The sequence below is a fragment of the Acanthochromis polyacanthus genome, chromosome 16, assembly GCF_021347895.1.
Source record: "Acanthochromis polyacanthus isolate Apoly-LR-REF ecotype Palm Island chromosome 16, KAUST_Apoly_ChrSc, whole genome shotgun sequence".
NCBI classification, from domain to species: Eukaryota; Metazoa; Chordata; class Actinopteri; family Pomacentridae; genus Acanthochromis; species Acanthochromis polyacanthus.
In genome coordinates this window covers 17,298,167-17,324,185 of record NC_067128.1, presented here as the reverse complement: position 1 = coordinate 17,324,185, position 26,019 = coordinate 17,298,167, and the positions used below count along the sequence as shown (strand labels likewise).

General features: G+C 40.7%; 1 protein-coding gene across 1 annotated transcript in view; it reads left to right on the top strand.

Annotated features, from left to right (window-relative positions):
* afdna (afadin, adherens junction formation factor a) overlaps positions 1-26,019 on the top strand; it is a 111,537-nt gene that overhangs the window by 76,501 nt on the left and 9,017 nt on the right. The window contains 14 exon segments of the mRNA XM_051937040.1: positions 5,714-5,779; positions 5,878-5,951; positions 8,467-8,585; positions 9,920-10,120; positions 11,403-11,494; positions 11,700-11,897; positions 12,828-12,978; positions 13,922-14,324; positions 15,023-15,282; positions 15,392-15,606; positions 16,265-16,444; positions 20,235-20,369; positions 24,587-24,637; positions 24,639-24,877. Of these exon segments, the coding sequence (XP_051793000.1) occupies positions 5,714-5,779; positions 5,878-5,951; positions 8,467-8,585; positions 9,920-10,120; positions 11,403-11,494; positions 11,700-11,897; positions 12,828-12,978; positions 13,922-14,324; positions 15,023-15,282; positions 15,392-15,606; positions 16,265-16,444; positions 20,235-20,369; positions 24,587-24,637; positions 24,639-24,877 (2,384 nt within the window).

The window sequence follows — 26,019 nt, the reverse complement described above, 5'->3', positions numbered from 1 at the left end:
ATTGTACTGTTCAGATTAAAGCAAATGTCTAATGCAAATGTGTTTATACTTATAATCTCTAGTCAACATTTCCACACCCCGACGTTAGACACAACTGCTTCAGGAATCCTTGTGTTGCTTTGGCTACGAAACTGCTGAACTCTGTCATGAACGACACGACTGTATGAATGTTATCAATGTGTTTTGTTACACAGCTGCACATGTAGGCTCAAATCAAATCTCTTTGAACAAACAAAGCATCTAATCTGATCTGAGTTTTCATCAGTCATTACTGTCACACTGATCCCAACCATTACTTATGTTAGATGTAGAAGCCCTAGGTCCTCTTTAACTGGCTAGAACTGCAGAATATCCTCAGGGAATTCCCACAAGTGTCTCTGGAGCCTGTTTTGGCGCCCGAGACCCCATTCTGGATGAGTGCATGAAGCTGTGGCTCCGTCTGAAACAGAGGCTCTTTAGTGCCATCTGTAATGTATAACAGACATGAAACAGTCAGAATGATTCACTGTTCTTCTCTCATCTTAATGTCACTGACAGGAAATCCGTGCCTTCATGAATCCAGCCTCATTATTACATGCACACATACAGAAAGCTGAGACATTGTGGCTCAAATAGTTTTGAGGCCTGATGGTGTCTGCTGTCTTTTTGTGCTGGAGAAACTGGGACAGACATTTGTTGATGGAGGCTGTGGTGATGAATGAGTCTGTATTCTCTCAGTTCACACAGTAAACTGAAACAGATGAATGAAAAAGTCATTTTGGAAGTTTTTACAGCCATTCTTGCATCATCTGATATTTAGACGAAAGTTATCGATGTTCTCTTGAGGATAATAGGAAAGTAAAATTGTTGTGCTACTAACAAAAATGCAAGAAACTGCATAAACTTCTACTTACAGTCAACACACCTATTCTGCAAATGTGTGTGCCACAAGTTGAAAGCTCAATAATGTGTTTCTTTCATTTAGGCGAGAAGGCAACACAAAGCTCGTTGTTATTTAAAAGGAGCTCATCAGTCAATTTTTAATGTCCCCATATATTTAAATGTTCTTTCCTTTACTCGCTACAAAGTCTTCATGAAACACGCCAGCAATAGCTATTGTAGATGCTTATGAAGAATGTTTAGGAAACACAATGTAGCTGCTACAGGTCAGAATAATTGAAGTTATTTAACCCTCAAGCGACCAAGCTATTTTAGCGACTAAAATGACCGACTGGGGTCATTTATGACCCCACTATATTTTACACAGGAATATGTCTACTTTTTTGCCTCTTTTTGTGCTTTCTTACCTATTCCACTCCACTGCATTTTAAGATGGATATTCTAAAATAGCCTTCTTTTATTATTCATGGATTTTAATCATCCTGTACTCAGAGCTAAAGTAAAATCACATGAACAATATGATGCATTGTAAGAACGCAATAACATTTATTTAGACACACTTTGTCTGCCACTTCTTTTAAAACTTTATTCCTTTTGTTTCCTCAATAGTAAATCAAAAGTACATAAAAACAAAATCCACACAAACATCTTGTCTGTATGTGTGCAATGTAACATGCAGAGAAGTATTTAGATTGGGGGCGGCCGTGGCTCAGGTGGCAGAGCCGTTCGTCTAATGCAAGACACTTTACCCACCTTAGCTCCAGTGCTGCCACTTACACTGGTGTATGAATGTGTGTGCTGTGTAATGTTGGTGGTGGTCAGAGGGGTTGTAGGAGTGGATCTGCAGCCAGTCAGTCTGCCCCAGGGCAGCTGTGGCTAAAAATGTAGGTCTGCCAGCTACAGTGCACTGCAAAACACTGAAATATAGCGATTAGAGGTAAAAAATAAATAAATAAAACTAAGGCCTACAATAGTGGAAAAACCTATACATCTTTCTGGGGTCATAAGTGACCCCAGACAAGTTTCCATTATCCTTGTCACACCGGTTGGCCGATCTCTACAAAAAACTATGAGCAGCTGTAGGACAAGTAGATTGACAAATTCATGGTAGGAAACATTTTTTGGATAAAAGATATAAAAACGGCAAATATAATTATATGGCTGGGGTCATAAATGACCCCACTTGGTCGCTTGAGGGTTAACTTTGTCGCCACTGGTTTGTGAATGGAAAACATTGTAAAGCAGTTCGAATAGCACAGGTGTAGAAAAGTACTGTATAAATACAGGCCATATACAAATAGTCGAGCGAAAACCCTATCAACTTACATAGGTTTTCTGAGGCTTATCAGGGTTCATGTTGTGCTATTGGATAAAATATATTACAAAGAGTTGTTCTACGACTGTGGGGGAAGGAAATCATGAATATTGATTGCCATGGCAACCACACTAACTGGGCTAGTGCAATCCTCATAGGTGTGGACGCTGATGTCTTTCTCTTAGCTGAAGTCAAACAAATATTATTATGTAAATATGATTGAGTCAAAGACATGTAAGCATACAAACACAGCTTCCAAAAACTAATGGGAGTTATTTGTTTAGATGTTTTTTATTGGCTGGATGATCCAGAGAGCTGCGTGTAGAACATCACCTCCCCGGTGGAGTCCAGGTCATTCCTCGTAGTGACCTCTTGCTCTAGTTGTTGTGCATCCTCCAGCAGAAAATGGGACTCTCTCTGGGAGTCTGTGTCCTTCAGTGAACAAAAAGAGTCCAGTGGTTCTAAAACTGGCTTCTAAGTTGACATTTCTAACCTTGGAAATGGGGAAAGAGAGGAGCAGTCACCCTGTTTCTCGCACCTGCTCTACAACCTGCTTCTGCACAAAAAACATTCGCTTCAAAGAATAGGGAAAAGTTTTGTTTAATAAATCTTAATTGACCCTGTCAGTAAAATTTCTAGTGATTCCTAAAGCTGTCCTGTGCACCTAGTCTGCCTTGCACTGGCAATGCTATGTGGATCCGTCCATAGCATTTAGAGCATAAAGTAATTTTACGTAGAACAACATACAACAGAGTCATATGGTGCACTTTCTTGGCTTTTTTTTTTTTTTTAATTTAGCACTATCAACGGCTCGTAAGTTTAGTTTATGATCCACAGTGTTCTTTAATGTGACTGGAGTTTAGACAAATGTTGTGCTACTTGCCTCTGCACATTGAAGTTCACCTCTCTCCTCCAAGTCTTTATCTTCTTCACCACAGCTGATGAAACAGTTAATAAATATGACCTGCAAACGGTGAGAGCTATTAACCTGAGCATAACCCTTACCTCTTTTTACAAGATGTGGCTTCACGCCGACACAATCTTTGCCACGTTGCCAGGTCTGATGAATGGCAGCAATTAGGAGTCTTTTTAATCCACTCCACACTTTTACGACCAACTTTATAGACATGCTGTGATTCTGTGCACCGTCTGAACCTGTGATGTTTTTCTGTCTTTGTATTAAACTCTATTTCCTTACATCTGCATTAAAAGCAGAATAAAGTCTGATAGTAATCGAGACATGTCCTCAGTCTTCTGTCAACATTGTTTCAAGTATTTTGTTTACTCTATGTAGTCTGCAAAAAGGCGAATTTCTCAATTTATCTTCACATGAGAGAATCCTGAAGTGTTGGAAAGGGAAAAATCGTCTCGCATTCAGCACAGTAGTGTTTCTTCAAAGATTTCTGAAATATTTTTCTCATTTCTGGTCCAAGGGTTGTACAAACTTTAAAGATGTGATAAGATGGTAAAGACAGCATGCAAATCGTCTGATAACATGCCAGCTCTTTGCTGTACTGTAAGCCTCCTCCCCACTTCATAGGAAAACCACACATGGAGTCCACACACACAGGAGCTCTGGGTTGTGTGTGTGTGTATCAACACTGACATTGCTGCATTTGTCCTCTCCTTTTTATCTGTGTTTCTGCTCTTTGTTGCTACTGCATAAAGAAAGGATTTGGTTTCCAGGCAATATTTTTACAGAAAACAAATGTCTACAGATTCCTAGGGGGGGATTTGAGTGTTTCAGCAGTAAATGTTGCAAGAATACAGCAAAAAAGTAGAATTTTTTTTGCAATAAAACAGAGCATAAAAACACCTTTTAATGTTCTTTAGATGTCTTGAAATGCTTCAGTTTGACATATTGTGAACTTGTAACATCAGCTAAAAGAGGCCTTGTGTCCAGGAAATGGCGGTTTTGCAATCCAACCTGTTTCTGTTCAGCATCAACACTCCTGAACATATAAACAAGTGAGGTTTAAAGTTGTAATGGTGCTGGACTCCCCCCAAGACCAGACCTTCAGTCAGTGTTTCTCTCTCAACCAGTAAGAACTTGTCAGGATTGGACATGACAGATGTTTCTTTAAAATGGTTGCTCCATCAGATTAGGTGCTTTAAATGTCTCAGCTTTGCTTGGCTAAGAGGAATGTCAGACGTAATTTACTGTTAATCACAATCAACAAAACTAAGGTGATGAAGTAAGGAGTACCAGAGAAAGATTTGTGGGAACAATCATAGTGCTATGCAAATGTTTTAGCCACTTCAGATTTTTACCTTCTTATCTGTTACAAAACACCAACAGCACGTCAAGCCTTCAGATGCTGCTAGAGTCCGAAATAATTATCCTACACACAAGTAATTCCTTTCGATATCTGAAACAGTATTGTATATCACAATAGTCTGAAACATTACAGGAAATAGTGTTGATGCTGGCAATCAAGGCAAGAAAGAGGAAATATTGTGGCATTATTTTTTGCTGTACACTCTATGATGCTCATTTCTGTTCTCAGTGTTTCCCCTCTGCCATTTTTTGATAGATATATTGTAATCGGATTACACGGAAATATTTTTCCTGAAGAGCATGTCTTTCCTTTCCCCCACATAATGATGACATTTGTTATTATTAGGGGTGTAACAAAATGGTCAACTCACGAAACGATACGAAATGCGAAACAGGGCTGATGATACGAAATACTCACGATATAAATTAAAGATAATCCCCAACAGTAGGAAGTTATGCAAAAATCTCATTTTCTTTATTTTCTTCCTTATGCAGACATACAAAAAATATCACCGTTCTCTCGTCGTTTACATAGGAAGCCAAAATAGGTCCACACAACCGATTTATTTGACGAAGGAGCGTCAGCTAATTCCTCAACCTCGTCTTTCTCCATGTTGAAGTGAGTGTTTTGCTACCGTAGGCGAGGAGGGTCAAAAATCATCAGTCTCAGTAATGCGCGGCGCCTCTTCGCGTTTTTTATTTCGTTCTTTTATGTCGTGCGCCTTTGAATTTTATTTTGTCTTTTTTTTTTTTGCCCCTCGTTGTTATTATGACATATTATGTCGTAGTTGTCTTTTGTCACTAGGTGTGATTCTAAAATAGTAACTCATAATGAGAGTGTAGTTGGGTTTTTTCAATTAATGGATCTTCAGTTAAGCATTTAGTCCAGAAATTTGAAGTAGCTCCAGAGGATGAGTTTGAAAAGTTGAGCTCTTGTCTGCTTCCAAAGTTAGCTGCATGGCACATTTGTTGTTACTTCAGTCCATGTGGTGAAAGTGAGACCTTAGCGCTTAAGAATAGGTTTTTGCACATCCATCAGTAGAGAATTTTTGTTGCTAGCAAGCACTTTTTAGCCTCTTTTACAATTAAGTGTTTTTATTTTTTCTTGTATGTTCTATCGAGATATGTGTGCAGCTTGCTGTGTATAATTTTTGAACAGTAATTATGAGCATAAATTGTTGGTGCAGTTACATTAAAGTTAATGTCTGTGTATTTTTTTCTTTCCCTCCCTCATTCTGCAGGGTGCTGGTCAGGAGAAGCTGGGCATCTACATCAAGTCTGTTGTCAAAGGTGGAGCAGCTGACATGGTTAGTATGAATACTAAAACTGGAACCATAACAGAAGATGATGAGTGACAACATCGACAGCGGCTCATTGTGCGATATGTGCATTTGTGTTTACACAGGACGGACGTTTGGCAGCAGGTGACCAGTTGTTGAGTGTCGATGGGCGTAGTCTGGTTGGCCTATCACAAGAGAGGTAAAAACAGACTATTGTTTTTCCTTAATTTTAGCACTTACTGAAACATCTCTGTTATACCAGCTAAATGCAAATTAGAAACGGGAAATTCCCAGCTGACACATAATTTGACACAAATTACAATTCTGCTTTAATGACATCCAGTGATTCACTCCAAAGAAACAGCAGGAAGGAAATGTGGGTGCACATAATGTCTCTGTTTTTATGCATTTGACCACCTACCACACTGTATTGACGTGTTTACGATCATGGGGTGATAAATTTATTTTGTGTCTATTTTGAAAGTTGCAAACATTTTTAAAGTAAATTATCATGTTGGTGTGATCTGATAACCACAGTTTGGAAGTTGAAGACATCTTGAGGTTCTTTCACTGAGGTTGTCGCATCCCATTTGTCCTCATAAAGAGACTGAATTTCCAGCATGTCTGGAACACACAGTTCTAGCAGAAAAAGGGTGTGTGTGTGTTTTGGAAACGCCAGCAAAGCGCTCAGTCACTAACGCCCCTCCCAGATTAATCCAGTTATTCCTCTCCCTCAGCATGTACAGGCATGATGTGATGTCAAGTGTTGTTGCTTGCTGTGTGTCAGCCCAGAGCCAAACTGGGTTTACAGATAATTAGTTTAATTGCTTAAGCATGCAGTTAACATGTGGGCGAGGTTTATTATAGCAGGCCATTCATGTTTACTAACATTCAGATCATTTTCCTGTGAATTTCTGAACTTCCTGCTCATGGTATGGTCCTTCTCGTACAGGTCACTAACAACAAGTTATGGTTTAAAGTGATTTGTAGCCTTTAGGGCTGTTGGATGTGTGTGGAAAAAGCTAAACCCTGTGATATTCCCAAATGTGGATTTACAGCCTGTTCTTTGCTCAGCATTAAGGAGATGATGTTAGATTCACATAGTTATATCTAATCATACGCCCGGCTCATTGCTTTGTGTGCTCTGCCCTTCAACTCTTTATAGGATTTGGTTAATGCCGTCTGCACACAGGCACGTGTGACTGTCACAGAAAATAACATGCCTACTGTGTGTGTTTGTGTGACACAGCAGGGCTGTAGTCAAATTAGAGTGAGTCTCTGGCAATGACAAATATAATCCCTGCCTTCTGTGTTTGTGTTGCTGCCTCCTTGTGTGACAGTAGACTGAAACTTAACTTCCTTAAATGACTAACAGCAGTTGCTGAAATGCTGATGGAATATGAATTCATTTTTAATAAATTTGATAGTTAATTACTTTGGTCACTTTTCAAGCTAAATGAGAAAAATCAGTGTTCAAGTTTATCTTTGTTGTCATCTTGGTCATCTACATGGTAAACAAAAGGATGAAAGTGTGTCCTCAGGACCACAGAGTGAAGCGTAAACAGACATGTTGTCCAGAGAAAAATATACAGAATGTATCCAACATGTAGTGTGACTACACAGAACAGTGTGCTTAATTGGACAGTACAAGTATATCAGAGTCACCTGACATTGATGATTCTGCAAAATTGGCATATATGTAGCTATACATTTCTGGGTTGTGCAAGAGAGGCTTATTTACACAAACCAGCATGTGGTTTTATACATATGGCTGTAGTATTGACAGGGTAAAGTGCGTATTATGCACCCTGAGCAGCGGCAAGGAGATAAAAAGTGCATATGTAAACAAAACTCTTTTGGATAACGATTGAGGCAGATGACAGTGTTATAAAGTTCAACAGGGCAGCATGGGGTAAATGAGCCTGACAGTATGGCAGAAGAAGCTATAGCACCCTTTGCTGCTTTTCTCTGTTTTGTGTGATTTACATGTATTAACTCTGGGTTTTGGATGAAACAATTGGACAGGGAAATTGTGATGACATGATCTGTTTCCTAGCTTTTTTCCAGTTGCAGCACCTTTAAAGTAATGCTTAGGTTTGATGACTGGCTTAAGTGTTCTACTTTAAATAAATGACTGTCTTCTGCTTTGAAGACGAATGTCAAACCTGGAGGTTTTCTTGAAATTCCTCTCACATTCTCATAGATATGATGTGATAATTGAGGTTTGTGTGTGATGTTGGGGAGTTTCCTTTGGCTAGAAATTCTTCAGGGGAGAGAGATACCCTGGGTACTTATTGCAGAGCAGCTTATCCAGTCATACAATGGATTATTTATTTATTATTTTTTTTACATTTTTCTCATATTGTGTAATATCTTGAAGACCTCCTCTACAGTGCTTGACATTTTGGATAAGATTTTTACCAGAACTACCACACCTGTCAGCTTATCTTAAATTGGATTTATAAGATGGGCTGTGATACTTCAGCTCAGTATTATTGCATTGGAAGGATGGCAGTGAAGTGAGGACATTTAGATGAATTAATTCAGATCACTGTTAAGATAGAGCTCAATAAAGCTTGTTGCAGTTAAACAGGAGATTAAAATATTAATATTATCACATCAGAGATAAATATAAGTGTGTCAGATCAGGTAAAGTTGCAAGTTTGTTATTCATGCTCTCTCTCTCCTCCCACTCTCTCTCTCTCTGTGTTCAGGGCGGCAGAGCTGATGACGAGGACGGGCTCAGTTGTGACTCTGGAAGTTGCCAAGCAGGGAGCCATTTATCACGGACTGGCAACCCTGCTCAACCAGCCGAGCCCCATGATGCCAAGAGGTGAGCACACACTAACAGCATAAATGGACTTGTAAATCAGCTGCCTGCTGTGAGGGCAAGTTTATTATTAGTAACTCTGTGTTTTTTGTTTATTGATTTATTTTATATACCTCAAACGCATCATGTACGTTTGTATGTTTTTCCTCATGATCTTTAACAGTTTGTGTCTTAATGGTCATTCCTAGCAATTAAACAGTGATGATTAATCAAATATTCAATGAACAGAAACAGAATCAGTAGCAATTTTGATTAGCGACCATTTGTTTTATAATTTTTTTTTATGCAAATATGTAAGTCATACGCAGGTTGCAGCTTAAGCAGTGTGAGGTCTGCTGATTTCCTCAGTTTTAGGTCATTTTGAATCGAATACTTTTTTTTCGACTATTAATTAGACTAAAAAGTCAGTTCAGATATGTCAGTTTGGACTCTAAGTAACTGCAATAGACAATATCTCTATTTTAGGGTATGTCATAAAACACAAACAATAGATTGATAAAATAATTGTCAGGTTTACCAACAATAGAACTTCTAATACAGAACATTAAAACGATCAAGAACAATAAAATCCATTTACAAAGTTCACACAGACATAAATTTGGCTCTCTCAACCTGCAGATTTTCACCATTCATGAATGATCTATTGTTAGTTCCACTATTAGCTACTGCCAGTAATTTGGTGTTGTAGATGGTGGAAGAGAAGCAGACTTGTCCAGACAGTGTGTCCTTGTTGTCTTCTCTGTAGCACAGTAAAAATCCAGCTTGCAGACTGAAGGATATAATGAGTGCTTGTGGCCAGAGCCAGCCGTGTGTCTCTGTGTGTCTGTGCATGAAAAGCTGCACACACACGCATGGCACAGAGTTTACAGGGTTGTCTGGCTGTGTGCTGGTCTTTGTCTGCAGGAATGTGACCCCTGATTCATTAAGGAAGTCTTCTGGCCGGGCCAGTCTGCGGTCCAGGATGACGATAAAGGGGTGTTTCTCCCAAATTCCCTCAACCGCAGTGTTTTGCAATGCTGACAGAAAAGTTTAACCAACAGACAGTGAAGGACGTTCTTTAGTGTAAAGAAGCTGGACAAGTTAAACATGAGTGTAGATTCTTACTGACTGATGGTAGGACTGAACTCCTAACAATTTGGTGAACTCACCTCCAAAGAGGTCACATAGTTTGTGTCTAAACAGATGTACTGATCAAACAAACAGCAGTATTATTTGATGTCAGCCACTGAGAAAACCATGAAAATATTACCAAACACAGGCAATCTGCAGCCACAAACAGGGCCGCTTTTTTCTAAACCGCTCCTTCTCTTCTCTCCTACTTTGAAATTTACACTCAGCATCAGATCGAGGCCGTGAAAAGAACGGGAAAATGCGACCAAAGAGCGAAGGCTTCGAGTTGTACAACAGCTCGGTGCAGAACGGCTCTCCTGAGAGCCCACAGGCTGGCTGGGACTCTTACCCTGAACCAAAGAAGATGAGCGGCGAAGATCGACTTCTGAAGAACCGAGCCGACCACCGCTCCAGCCCCAACGTAGCCAGTAAGCCCTCCTACTTCCCCTGATTTCATGTGCTGTATCTAATATTTTCCCCATATTTATTTATCACCACATGTACTGCACTGGGTATCTGCTGGTATCTGTTTTTTAATAAACTGGATCCAGTTCATATGATCACTCTAGTTTTGTATCGACACAATTCTCTTTCAATGATTTGAAAAATAGAAGCAGTCCTGCTTGTTATGTAGTCCTGCAACTAATGATTATTTTTCATCAGTTAATCTGTTGATTATTTTCTCGATTAATCACTGTAGTTTGTTTGGTCTACAAAATGTTCATAGGGGTTTCCAAAAACCTAAGATGAAGTCTTTAAATGTTTGTCTTCAATTTGAAGTAAACATCAACGAATTGTCTTTGGTTCCAGTTGGAGTGAACAGATCTATATATAGTTTTGCTATTTCTGCTCCATGCTTTTTTCCATGTACAATTAATGAGTTTTTCATTCATTAGCATCTTGACAATAAGTTGACCCAGTTCTTATGTTATCATATGCCTTGTAGTAAAAGAGAGGCACGTTCTTTTTCTTCCCATAACATTTCCACCTAGCCTAGCTGCGCTAGACCCAGGTCTGAACACACAAGGGTCTAGGAACTCTCGACAGGGAGGGAGGCGGGCTAAAAGGTTGTCTTTCAAATTACTCTGCAGCAATTGGGTAGGTATACAACCTGTCAGTGCAACGAATAGGCTGACGTAGTTCCTAGAGCGCCGGAAATGAGAGGATGCGGTAGTTCGGTGAAGCCTTATTTATACAGTCAATGGGTGAAGCTCAAGTATATTACAGACATGTTAACAGAAAGATTATTCAGAGTCGGTGCTAATGGAGCTCAACGACGGTTGTCGACCCTGGCAGAGAATTAAATTCGTTGCCATGGGTTGTCTAGCGTGGCTAGGCTAATTTCCACCTAATGGAGACAATCAAGAGGATACAGAAAATCTTCATGAAAATTAAACAGTCTTGATTAAATGCAATAAAATGTATCCTCTCAGTCATCTGTGGGAAAAAAGACTTGGCATAGGGAGTAATGAAAATAGGAAAAAAATAAAGCTGCACTGATGTTATTCTTTAGTCGCTCCACCCTGACATACACATACAGTACCACTGCACTGAATGTCTGTCTGGGAAAAAGCATTTGGAAATGTGGTTAAGAACACTTCATAGCAAGTATTTTTGATTCCTTTGTAGACCTAATCAGTGGCTTAATACAAAATATTGTTTTGTTGGAGTGCAAAACTGAAACAACTGTCTCTTTTTCCCCTGCATCAGATCAAGGCCAGAGTCCTGCAAGCAAATCGGTGTATCCTGGAGGACCTGGCACTAAGATCACTTCTGTCTCCACTGGGAACCTGTGTGCAGACGTAAGTAGCTGTGGGACCGAAGCTGGTTGCATCCTCATGTGGAATGTTGCAGCAAAGCAGATGACTGGAGAGTGACACCAACACTCGAGAACACTCAGTATCTAGAACAGAGACGAGAAATAATTTGTCATATTGCATATAAAGCTTTTCTGTTTAACAAGCGTGCATCAAATATTTTTTTCACGTTTTCTGTTTTGTGCCGCAGGATGAGCCTTCCCCTCCCCGTCCAGAGGCCTACCCCATCCCCACCCAGACCTACCCCAGGGAGTACTTCACCATCCCAGCATCCAAGAGCCAGGATCGAGTAGTGGGTCCAGGACAGGGGCCCGCACAGCACTGGCAGGGCATGGAGGACAGAGAACGCCTCCCTGTGGTTGATAACATCCACAACAACAGCATGCAGGTAAGAGCAGCGTGAAGCAGTTTTTCAAAGGAGACCCTCCCCACTTCTGTTCAGTTTGTAATCACACTTAACTGAATGAAAGGCTACTTAAAGGTGGGAGGTACAAATACAGCAGCAAGCTTTGTGATGATCTTCTCTCTATGACAGAGATGTATAGAGAAATATACTTACACCCAAGTTTCCTTGCCTTGTTTTTTAATGTAAACAACACTTTACAATCAAATCTATTGTAATTTAGACTACACTATAGTATGCTTCATTATAACTATAGTGTGGAGTTTTAGTTTTTCACATCTCTGGAAATAAATACCTGTCTTAGTTGTGGGATAGCTTATGAGTAAATGTACAGGTAGTCACAAAAAACTTACATTTGTGCATTTTCCATGAGGTGTTGCACTTGTCAGTTGGTCAACATCGATGGAGACTCGTTTGTTGGATTGTGTTATTACTAACTTCCACTCCCCGTTAGTTGATTTGGCATGGCATGGAAGGCTTAATCAACTTCTTAAATGACATCTAAAATACAGTGGCATTCTTAAAGGTAGGCAGTCAGAAGGTTGTCTGGATCAGTCAGAGAGGATAATTTATTTTAAAACATAATATCTAAAAGTTGCACTCATATAAAGGAATATATGGCTGTATTTTGATTTATTTGTTGGTAAAGTCACTAGATCTTTTTTTGTTTTTTATTCAGAAAATTTGCAAATATCCGTTTCTCTCTTAACAAGTTAGGTGCTGATGATCTTCTTCCTCTCTATCCTTTTCTTACCACAAGCTCTTCTTACCTTGTTTCTTCTTCTCTTGTGCATCTTTACTTCCAGCGTACGTTTGTGTTTGTGCCTCCCTCTCGCCTCTTGCTCTGCTCTCCTGCCATTTTGCCTCTTATTTCCTCTTTCTCCTCTCTTATTTAATGCTGTTTTCTCTTCACAGCGGATTAACCACTCCCAGGAGGAGTTGTACCCACCACCAGGAGTTCTGAGGCCGGATGACCGCATGCAGCCACACTACCAGCAGGACTACCAGCACCGGGACCTTGACTACCAACACAGAGACCTTGACTACCAGCGAGGTCCACCAGGAGGTAAGACGAAGGAAAAATGAGAGAAGACAGAGGATCACATAAAGTGGATTGCAGCACCTGATGGAGTATTAATAGCAGATTATACAACAGCTCATCAGCACTCAGATGTTCCTCTAAAATGTGATTGAATGTAATGGTATTGTTCATGATTATGTAATATATTCAAATCACAATATTAAATTCAGAATGTCAGAGCAAAAAATGTGACATTTGACCTTAATCTGCAAAATTAAGAGCACATCAGAAATCCTTTCCACTGTTTGTTGCATTTTCATCATTCATCAAGTAAATTTCAGCCTTTACTTCCCTCACAGTATTTTAGGAAGCTTTTATGGATTGAGTCACTCTAAATAAATGAGTAAATAAAAACCTTGAATGCTGGACTGCAGTTGCCAGCTGGAATCATCAACATACCCTCTATCTCTGTGAAATATGTAGTCTTGCCCCCTAAACAGCTGTCTTCCTTCATCAGAGATATGAATCTGTAAATAGTATCTAAACATTAATGATAAACTATCTGACTGGAGTAAACACATTGTGTATATCCAACAAATTTGTCTCCAGAGGAATGTATTATCAGGCCAATAAAATCTGTACAAATACTGGATTTAAAGTTTGGTTCTGCTGCCAGGAAAACATTTTATCATTTTGGACAGAGAGCAGACATCTATGAGATCACAAAATACCTTTAAGAATACTACAAACTGCTCCTTTTTTGTAGATGTATTGTTTTGTTATCTTTCTTCCTGCTGGGGCCTCTTGCCAGGTCATCATTGAAAATAAATTGTTCTCAACTGATTTTCTGGTACAATAAAGAATGCATATGTTGCAATTCTGACATAGGTGCTAAGGAGGAAGGAAGAGTGGAGTTTGCTGACGTTTGACAGTCTCTGTATATGTGTCTGGGTGACCACTGATTGTTTCTGTATGTGTACTGGTGTAGGAGGACCTGACCACTGGGCCCCACAGCCACAGGTTTCCTCTTCACTGGAGTCATCGACATCCAGCCAGGAGCACCTCAACTTCTCGGCCTCGTCCTCTTCTTCCAACAAGACCCAGAACCAGAAGACCGGCCCGGGCCGATGGAAGACACCCAACACCCCTCACGCTGTGCCGCCACATTCAGCACAGGCGCCATCCCGCTCCGACCTGCCCCCTCCTCCGCCCCCACCTCCAGCTCCTTACCCTGACGCCTATGACCCCTATGACCCCCAGCCTGACCTGCCGCTGCCGCCACCTCCCACCGTCGTTAACCCCATAACCGCACAGCAGGCTGCTGACCGCAAGAAGCGAGAGGAGCAGCAGCGCTGGTATGAGAAGGAGAAAGCACGGCTAGAGGAGGAGAGGTGGGATTTTCCTCGTGTTTTCATTTCATATAAAAAACTTTATTGATGCAGTGTATCATACTTAGTGCTTCTCCTTGCTCAGAATGAGGCTTTGCTGGCTGATTACCACAAAAGTAAGAAGAATTGGTCTGTCTGTTTGTGATATCTTATTTGACAGATATCTGTGCATTTCCTTTTATTGCTGACCATTTGGTAACAATTGTCTGTCATGTGAGAGTTTGACTGTACTGTTTTAGCCTTTAAGACGACTCTCAATCAATGAATATAAATAGAATGAAAGACTAGAATAAAGTGTTTCCTAAACATGGTGTCCTAAAGAAAGGCTGCAGATCATATAGGTCATCATGTGCTACACATTTAAACATTTTTGGCCAGACATTATTCTTAAGTTGGGGAAAAAGACTATGTTCAGTAAGATCATAAAGAACATGTAGCAGGATCCGACAAATCACAACTCAGTACCTTCCTGTTTTTCTACCTGCATTATTGCAATCTTTGAGCAATGTAAAAGTGGAAATGCTTCTATATTTAGGCTGCTGGAGTAAAAGTCAGAATGGTTTGGTTGTTATTGCCCAAATGACTGTTTGACACTGCAGTCAGCTTTTTATGCATGTGTTTTCTACTTACAGGTGACCCTAACTCTTAGGTAATAACATGAAACTGATGGTGTAATATTGATCATTGTCATGATTTTCCAGGGAGAGGAAGAGGAGAGAGCAGGAGAGAAAGTTGGGTCAGATCCGGGCCAACCCTGTCATGCCCGTCCAACCTCACAACAACGGAGGAGCCATGCCTCCTCCTCACCACCAGCCACCTATGGCCTCTGTAGGCCCTCCCCAGCCCTACCTCCCCCCACAGCCCCAGCCTCCCCCATCCAGACCAGAGAAGCTGGCCAGCCTCCCGAGGTCAGCTGTACCTCCCCAGCCAGTGCCTCCCACCCTGCCGGTAACACATTCAAGCCAAAAGATGTTTTGCATTTGATGTTTCACGTTAAAAATGGTCTGTTTTAGATAGTTTAAATAATTATTGTAACTTCCTTTTCACTAATAAATGGAATATAATTGTAGGCATGGACACGGTCATCAGGGAGCTGCTTCCACAGCAGCAGCCACGGACCATTGAGAGGCGAGACCTGCAGTACATCACCATCAGTAAAGAGGAGTTAACGTCCAGCGACAGTCTGTCTCCAGACCCCTGGAAGAGAGACGCCCGAGAGAAAGCCGAGAAGCAGCAGCAGCTTCACATCGTGGATCTTCTAGACAAGGAGATCCAGGAGTTGCAGGTAGGGGCAATTCAGAACTTTTTTTAAATGTTATTTTGGCTTGTTCTACTGAAGTAGAATGGGCACTACTATGTCCACTTTATTTTATTTTCAAGTGCATGTCGGTTAATTTTTACTGTCTGAGTCAGAAATTATATTCTTTAGCTGCATTTATCAGTGGTCACAAAAATTATTTCATAATTTTTATTTAAATTAATTTTCTAATTATTCAATCATCATATGAATGTGTTCTTGATTACCAGTGATACATTGTAGCTTGTTAATATTTGAGCCCTAAAGACTAAAGAGTAAAAGATATAATATACTGCATATTGTCACAAATATAAAATGACATGTCTGACCCGACAGGCCGTACAGTAATGATTTAGTCAGATGAAGATTTTCATTGCATTTAAAAAAAATATTAAAACATACTTTAAATTACGAAATGCAATAATGTTTAAATAAATTACCCAGAAACATTTCTGTTGTTGGCATTATCACAAACTTTACACTCACTTTGAACACTGAACGATAGTGTCACTAACGCTAGGACACACATTTATGATTATACGATTTGAACTATGTATTACAGCTCATGGTGCTACAGAAACCTCAAATTTGAACTGTTGATTGGATTGGATTCCACGTCCGCCTCTCAACATGCTTTGTTTCCCAGGCAAAGCCAGAGCGAACAGCAGAGGAGAGCGACCGTCTCAGGAAGCTGATGCTGGAGTGGCAGTTCCAGAAACGACTGCAAGAGTCCAAGCAGAGCGACGAAGATGAGGAGGAAGAGGATGATGAAGACGTGGACACTATGATGATCATGCAGAGGCTGGAAGCTGAGAAGAGAGCCAGGGTGAGACGGGTGATGGTTGTTGGGAGAGGGTAATAGACAAAGAAATAGATGGAAATAAAAGAGAAGAATTGATAATCTAAAGGAAAGATGGAAGATGCAAAAAGAGAGGAAATGGTGTCATGTGTAAAGGCTGCTTTGGCAGAAAAAAAACTTTCTGACTTCTGTTTTTCAAGTGATATCACCCATCAGCTCACAGTTGAGAAACAGATCTGTAGCTTCGTACAGGAGGAAGGGCGAGTCGCAGGAAATCGGGCTGATGGGGGGAAAAACAGAACGGCTTTTCAAATGCTAGAAGGGGAAATGGATTCCTCTGTGGCAGCGCTCTCACTATGAATGTCCTGCAATGTGCATCTGCAACATGCTTCTGTCATCGCTTTGCCATGCTGAGCTGCTTAAATCTGATTGGCTGGAGGGGTGGATGGGTGGGTTCGGGCAGGAAGGCAAGCAACAGCGCTGTTAAAGCTGCTTTCACATCAAACGGATGTGGCTGACTTTTCAGTAAGACTAAAGTGGCACGTTTACTCAAATGGATAAAATGTTGTTGATCAGCTTTCTTACGTGTGTGCTTAGTGATGAAGTTTATCGGTTACAGCAAAGAGATTCATCAGCAAGACGCAGCATCTTGTGTTAACACTAGTTTCATCTGACATGATTGTTTTTATATTCCACTTTGAAATGTGAATTTAGAAGCTGAGTAACAAAGGACTTGTATCGTGAGGGCAGCCTTTGTGATTATTTAAGCTCCAATGTAGCACTAAAATGGCTGCCAGATGTTCAGAATATTTCAGGTGAATTCTTCTCACAGTGGTTCAAATACTTTTCATTGTTGGTGCAGCATATCCGATTTTGTCCATGACAGTCTGTGGTGAGATCTGGCAGACTACGAGTGGATGTGGCAGAAGTGGGGGGGTTGCTGGTGGATTCAGCTGTGTGTGGCGAACATGATGGTGGCTGCATGTCTGGAAGGTGGTGAATCTGTGAGGAAGTGGCTGGATTATATTTCAGCTGATGTGGTTGGATGGATATTGTGTTTATTCTGTAATCAAATACTTTTAAACTGATCTTAACTGGAATTCTATTATGATTTCTTAAGCTCTTTCTGGCTGAAAGTGGACATTTAATACAGTGTAAAGTAAACTGTTCGTAGCTAAAATCAGATCTTTATCAAACAGGATTTTAGGTTCTTTACTGAGGGCAAAACTGAGGGCAACTGGCTTAAAGCCCAGACACCACAAAGGCTGTGATTGAATACATGTATAAGTTAAATCTTCAAATGGAAATAAAATAAATTAAACCACTTATCAGCCAGGCTGATTATTGGATCTGATATTCAACATTATTATTGGTATTAATATTTTTAACCAGTTCTCAATAAAATAAACTAATTTAAAAATGCACCGTTTTGCCTCTGAAGGAGCCAGTTTCTATCTGTAGTCTTTCTGTGGTCTTGTAATGTCCAGCCCACAGCATTTGAAAGATGAACAAAGGCTTTTCAACTAAGTCCTGTATTTGATTTGTGTCATTCTAAAGAATTTTTATTTCTAGCACAAAAGTATATCAAGTCTTTATACTGTAATGGTTACCAATTTCTTTAATTTTCAATGTTATATCAGTATTGCCACTGAAAAGACTACGTATATCTGTTGATCCCTCAATAAAAAATACTGTTCTTACAAACATGGAAAACAAAATGTAGAAAAAAGTAAATTATAGGGTTAAAAACTAAAAAAAATATAGCAAAATGCTGCAGCGAGAGTGACTCAAAAACTCAGAACAATTGGCTCATAATGATTTGTTAAAATGGAAGTGTTTGGTTTTTTTTGCTATTAACAATCTTTCCATATCTACCATTTAAATCTTGTAAATAAAAACTAAAAATGTTGAGCTCTGTTAAAGATTTAGTTCGGTGTTTGGGTTTGGTGGGTAAAGGAGCTCTTAAACAGCCAGTAATCAGCACAGTGTAAATAAAAACTGTTTTTACTTTACTGTATGTCCTGCCCCTACCTCTCTTATTTCTGTTTTACTCCTCAGTTTCTCCCTTCTCCTCCTCCTCCTTTTTAATTTGGTTTAATCTCCTCCTTACCTTCCTTTTCAGTATTTGGGTATTTTCCTCTCCCAGCCTCCTCCCTATCTCCCTTCCCTCTCTCACTCTATTCTCTTCTTCTTCTTCAGCAGCAGACTGCTGTCCCAGCTATCTCTGTTCTAGACTTGGTATGTTCTTCCTGTTAATGACGAGTATCCTGTCCCTGCCCTTACATCACTTGCTGTTTTCTGTCTGGGCTGCCCACCTGCCCGTGTTTCCTATCTGTCTCTCCCCACCCATCTGGACTACTGTTGTTGTTTCATTGGGGGCCGGGGTTATAGACGGGACCGGGCCATGATTAGCTACAGAGCAGCCGGTCATGGAGAGGCCATCCTGGGATGCTTGATGTTGTTTGGCTGGGGAAGCTGTCCATCTCTTTGTCCACTCAAAACAACTGCTGGGGGACGGCGAGTGAAGCTGCTGCTTACCAATGTTTAGCTGCTAGTGTTTCATTAAAGCCACAGAAAATCAAACCTATCCGTGCTTACAGTGTAGCAGAGCTCAGGTTGGTGTGATTCTTGTCAGCAGTGGTGTTTTGAGTGCATATTGAGGTGGCGCCTGCATGGCTGAATGCATCACAGGGGGCATCCAGGTCCAGACCAATGCATGACTGTCCTGCGAGCCCCCTGCGCTGCCTGCGCAGGGCCGCATCATGATGTGTTGTCCATAACTCCATCTGTCCATCCATCCATTTGTCTGTGACCAGCTGAGCTTCTTTATGTCCTTTCTTTAAAGGGTCTATTCAACCAAATCACAAAAATGCACATTTCCTTATTTCTTGTGTTATCTGTCCAATAAATTTAGTTTTATTTAACCGAGTTTTAGATATCTATTGTTATCTTTGCTATGTAACACAGTGGAGGTGAATACCAAAGAAAGACGTGATATAAATAGTAAAGTAAAATAAATACAAAAAAATGGTATGAATTAAATATAAGAAAATCACATTAAAATTCTACAATAAATTAAATGTTAGCTTCATAACATTAAAATGTATATAAAGAAAAAATAATTAATGAAATATAAAATAAAAAATAACACTTGGTAAAATAAATAAAATAGATTAAATACTTATAAAAAATAATAAAAATGTAAAACTGCACAAAATAATGTACATAAAATGCACATATGTTTAATACCAAAATAGATAGATGGAGAGAGATACCACAGGATCTCAGGACCAAATGCGTTTTTTAGTAATTTGGTTGAAGTGACCCTTTAAGCACCGTCCAGCCCAGAAAATGGGTCTGTTTGACTCCACTTGGTTTGTGTTGGCTAGTTTATAGCTTAGAGTTACTTCAGGTACGCTTGATTTATTCTCCTGCTCTGTGGGATCTTTAACGTTTTGTACGCATATTGTGAAACAAAATCAAGTACACCTTAAGTAGCCTAAAGGAGGACTATCGTTGTTTTTGTTCTGGTTGCTGCTGTTGTTGCATGATGTTGCATGTTCAGCAGTGTGTGTCTGCCTGCCTGTGCTGTGTGTTTGCGGTGCACACTGCTCCTCCTCTCAGGAGCAGTCCTGTGAGACAAATCCAAACTACCTCATGATATACTGTACACACCTAATGCACATTAGTGTCCCAGCAGTTAAACAGAGCCAATAGAAATGTTTCCAGATCGTTTATGTATAAATGACACAATGTGCTAATTATGTCCTGTTTTGCATGTGTGCCTTTTGCCATGTTGCGTGGTGTGTATGAGCAGTTGCAGGATGAAGAGCGACGGCGTAAGCAGCAGCTGGAGGAGATTCGTAAGCGGGAGGCAGAAGAGCGAGCAAAGCAAGAGGAGGAGAGGAGGTGGAGGGAGGAGGAGAGAGCAAAACGAGAGGCCGAGGAGAAGGTCGGTTTGTCTGTCTTTGAAATGTTGGAGTTTAAAACTGATGAAAATGAATGATTCTAGCACATTTAGGATCTTTAGTTATGCTATTAGTGAGTCAGTCATTACATATCATAAAACTGCTGGGGTTAGACCGATATGCTGTTAATAAGTGCTTATCAGATAATGTCTGCACTTAGCCACCTTTCACTGTTTTCGAAATACACTATATTCATTTGTTTCCTTTTTGACAAGCTAGAAAAGTGCCTTTTTATGTATATTTAAACCATCACAGATCACTACAAATCCCTACTTAGAAACATGCCATTTCCACCAAGTTGGATTAATGTAATTTTCATTTCATATTCAGAGACTAAGGATGACTGAATATTGAGTTTAAATGTGCTGTTTGGCAGATTGTGTCCATTTGTTTTGATATTTTGGACAGTGTGATTAGCTGTGTCCTGTCTCTGGTTTTTACACTGAGCTAACTGCTTGGAGGTAGATTTCCATTGCGAATGTCATACAGCAAAGAGATGATGTGTGGCAGTCAGGCGCAGGATAAGTGTCAAACGAGGAATAAAGTCTTCCCCCGCCCCCCAACTGGGAAAAACCATGGAGCAGCATTTTCATCTTCCTGTATCTTCATCAGGCAAATGACCTAAATGACAAAAAGCATAGTTCATGTTTTTTCAGTTGGTTGTCTTTAATTACCTTTCACCTTGTCATGTTGGCTATTTGCTGGCTTTTCACCTCAACAATCGAGTCAATCTTCAAGAAAATGAGTAGGCATATTATGCAAATTATCTCATACTATTACATTAAGTAAGTACTTTTTTTTTTTAAACTGATAGAAAATGACTCCATTGGTACATATTTCAGTATTTATTTAGTAGGGTAATGAGCAATAGCAATTACACAATTCCTGCTTTATTTTGGTGGGGTTTTTTTCACAATAAAAAGTCAATTTCAGGTCAGCATATCGGTCTAACCTTTGTATGTACAGTGGCTTTGTAAACCATTCAGACCTTTCCACTTGGTGATAAATTTATCAGATCCATTTTGTGGCGGTACACTGAAGTTCTTCATAAAATCACCCAGTACCAAAGTAAAAGATATAAATGCTGCTTTAAATGACAGATTTCAGTTAATGATTTTTGGGTTTTTTTGCTTCGTCATTTTGGGTTATTTTGTGTAGAATTAATTACCCAGAAAAATAACTTTACTCAATTTCATGTTGATCCACTGTTTGGTTATAAAGTGCACAAAAAGTGAAGGAATACTTTGCAAAGCCTCTTTACTGTGTACGACTTTCATTTGTGATATTTCCTTCCATTCTGCAGGCTTCTTATTCAGTATAAGCTATTCAGTTTATTAGGACATAAAATGTTACTTTATTGTGCTATAAAGTATTTTAACTTTAACACTGGCTTTATTTTTAAATGGCCAGTGGTTTGCTCAGGCGTTCACCCACCCACCTCAGTCGTATGTGTTAAATCAGACATGGTCAGTGTCTTATCTTTGTTTTGTGTCACTGATTTCATCATGATTTCATTATTATGGTGCATTTGTCCTGTGAGCTGCAGACCACTGATCAAATCACTGGTTATTTAAAAGCTTATACCACCATCTGAAGACAGAATTTATATCTTACTGCTAAAGTTATCATTTAAATTATTGTTGAAGTTGTAGCAGAGACGAAGCTAAGGGTTTTTCAGAAAGGGCATGGTTCAAATTAAATGGAAGAGAGATTGTTTGGAGGTTGTTGACTGTTAATCTGATGCTTTTTCTATGTGTTTATTATAAAAATGTCCAGTTGCATGTCCTCATTCTGTGCACCCCACCCCCACCCTATGTGATGTGTTGCTGTGTCATGTTACGTGCTCCCACCCACCTGAAGCATGGGACTCCCATCATGTCGTTGTTGTTGGTTGTTGTCGATGTGTGTCAGGAAGTTTCAGTTGTTTTTCAGGGAAGCAGTTATGATTTTGTCAGGTTTATATTTTACTTCCATTTTTTCGTTACCATTCCATCCAGCATTGCTTCGGAAACTGTGTTCAGGGAATGCTACCCACCCTCCCAACTTTTCCCAAAAACCACATGCTTTACATTCACTTCATGCACACACACACATGCAAAGAACCAAAGAAATGTATACCAACCCGCCCACCTCATACCCGCCCTCAACCATCCATACTGTACATATTCAGAAACCCAACCATTCACTCATCCAGATCCCACACACCCACTAATCCCTCCCAGTTTCTTCAGATTCCCACTGGGCTGACTGAGCCGTCCACAGCAGCACATATTGTCTGTTCGAGGACACACACAGTCAGCCTCCGACAGACCTTCAACACATGAAACGGACCAAAAATGCGAAGATAATCTGACATCAGAAGCATCGACATTGAGCACATGTAACCTGGAGCAGCCCGTCGAGCTCCAAACCCTGAAATCTAAACACATCCCCCAGCATAGTTTCAACACAGGACTCTCCCTAAAGCGTAGAGACAAGAACTGAGCCACTGAAGGCAGGGTGGGCTGGAAATTTAAAGACCTTCCCACAGACCATATCATACAAACTCAGTTTAAACAGAGAACTGAGCACATATGGACACATAGTTTAAGCACACATGCAAACACCCAGTGATGAGGGAAGGGGAGATGGTGGTAGACAGGGTGGTCTGTGAAGTAGGGCCATGTAAAAGTCAGTAGTAATGGACAGTCAGGTTCTAAGAAGGACTGAAGCAGGTAGAACAGTTTCTTTTTCCAGTGTTGGATTGATGGTCATCAATCAGAAGAGACTTCTTGGTTTGGATGTTTGACAGCATTAATATAATTACAAAAATGCAACATATTAGATTTGCCAGTGGCAGATAAGATCAGATGAGATGTCCCTGACCACCCTGCAGGGCAAACTGGTTAAGTTATGTCCAGCTCAGGGGCAAATTTTTTCGCAGATTTATTGTTGTGCTGAAATGATTCTTAAATAGTTTTAGAAAGTGAAAGCAGGACTGTGCCTCCCTGTAAACATCAGAGCATTTAATTCATGAAGACAAAAAAGATAAAGTAAATTGTTCCCTTTTATATGTGTAATAGACAATAGTAGTGCTGAAAATTAGCAGAATAGTTAATCCACCAATCATTGCTTGAACAATTGTAACAGCGACCCAGTTTATTCAGGCTTCTCAAATGTGTGGATTTGCTGTTTTTAAACTTTAGCATTTGAATGTGTTTGCTTTTTGATCCACTGTTCAGACAAAATATGCAATTCAAAGATGTCATGTTTGGCTCTCCCTGTGATAGACTGGTGGCCCCCACAACTCCACTGAGGATTAAGTGGTGTATAGATAATGGATGGATGGATGTTTGGCTCTTGGAAACAACTTTCTGACATTTCACTAAAAGCATTGACTCATTCAAGACAAATTTCATTTGAAATGTATAAAAAAATGGCCACACATGAAAATAATAATCATCCATCATACACTACATGCCTCTAATGCATGATCACACCTAACTCAAGATAATTGGCACGATTTTTTATTTGTGTCCAGAGTTCATAGATATAAAGGTATTTTCCCCTTCAAAGTAACTTTCTGCCGATATAGCGCCTCAATACTTGGTATGCATTTTTAAATAAACAACATGTAAAGTAAAAACAAAAAGGAATATCCTCTTGGTATTTATGAAGAGTCTAAAACTAAGAATTTCTGATTTCTAAATTTTGTGAAATTCTAATTGAGGCACTTATTATGCAGCATGATCCATCATTATCTACTTCAAACCATTAAGAAACGTAAGAACAACATGTTAAATTACAAAACTTTGCTTAAAATAGATGTTCATGTAGGGCCTGATCGTCATAGTCAGACGCTGGATGAAATAATTTGAAGATAGATGATCTTTTAACAGATAGGTGTTTGATAGTTGCTTTAATTTGAAGGACTGCCTAAGATTTAGTGAAAACATTTTTCTGAATGAGGCCCCTGGTCCCAGGACATTTGTGGATGTGGAGGTCTTTGTGCTGTACAGGCAGCTGCAGTGAGGCTCAGGTTTAGTTTGTGTTAGATTGTGTTCAGGAGTGTCAGGTTGGTAGGGGATTGTGTTCTTGTTTGTGGTAGAAGCAGAGTAGTGCAGCTGTTGTTAGTTGCCCAGGTGCATCTGTAGCTGAGTCAGTGTCCAGTGTGGTGAGAGCCCGTGAGAGTTGGGCGTACTAACAGGTTGTCCCTCCCTAGAGGAGACAGGAGGAGGAGTACTACACTCGCCTGGAGGCCGAGCGGCGCCGGCCAGCACGAGGAGGCCGAGAGAAAGCTGCTGACGCCTGACGAGCCGGCCGGTCTGTATCGGCCCCCGCTGCCCCGGGATTACCAACCTCCCGCCCCACACAACCCTACTAACACCCCCCGCCCCCCCACAGAGAAACCACCTCCTACCTCAAAACCCAGGTCGTCTACCCCCGACACGCTCTACACCGCCAAGTTTGTCTCCTACACGGGCGATGAGGAAGACGAGGAGGAAGGGAAGGAATCCACCAGAGCAGAAGTGGCGGCGGCGGCCAATACAGGTCAGGTGAAGCTGTCGGCGACCAGGAAGTCGTACGGCGACCTCCCGGCCGCCGCGCCTCACCCAGTCACAGCAAGCCTCAGCCGCCGCCCACTGCGCGCAAGCCCCGCCCCTCTTTCTGACGGCATCTTCCTGTCTGGCTCATTCCAGCCGCCAGTCAACAACTCCAACAGTACAGGCCCCCCCCTTCCTGCCAAACCCAGCTCCATCCCCCCCGGAGGCTTTAAAGGTAGAACCAGAGAGAGGAAAGAGGAGTCAGGCTCGTCACAGCGCCCTCTAAAGCTCCCGTACCTCCCTCTCATTCACTCATCTCTTCACTTACTACCCACTCCTTCATGGTTTAGTGCTACTTTGTGTTTCTTTTTACCTTGTTTTTCAGTAGAGAGGTGTTAAGTCTTTTCATCTCCACCGTCTACTTTTCCTCTTTTACATTGTTTGTCCAGATATTTTTGTCGTCAGTCAGTCCCCTTCATTCGTCACTTTACGTTTTTTTTTATGTTGAAATTTCTCTCCCTCTCCTCAGGCGAATCAGACTGTATTTGTTTTGTAATTTTTTGTGTTGGTTTGTTTGAACACCTCTTCTTGTCTTCAGTGATTTTTATTTTTATCCCCCTCCTCATCTTCCTCCAATCACTCCCCCCTCGATCAGCACTAGCGAACAGAAAAAGCAATCGATAATCACGCACCACTTTTTGCTGCAGATTGAGGACCCATCCAGAGCCAATCATAGTACTGTTGGTGTTGTCGCTCGCCGCCTCCTTTGTGTCTGGTTGGTTTGCTGCTTGGGATGGGGGGGCGAGGCCAGCCGTCAGTCTGCCTGCCTACCCCCCCCCCTCCTGCCCCGTGGCTCTGCTTAGCGGTGTTGGCTTTAAAGGGAAGGAGACACACCATTGGCTTTTCACATCCATCAATCACCCGACTGAAAACAATCAACTCATTTCATGAACATGCAAATGTGCACACAGCAGCAGTATGTGAGTGAAGGAGCTCTTCTTTGTCTGAGGTTGTTTAAAAGGCCTCTTCTGGTTTAAATCTTCTTGTCATCAAGCTTCTTAGCTTCTGTGTAACTCAGCCTACTCACACCACAACTGACATCTAGTTAGAT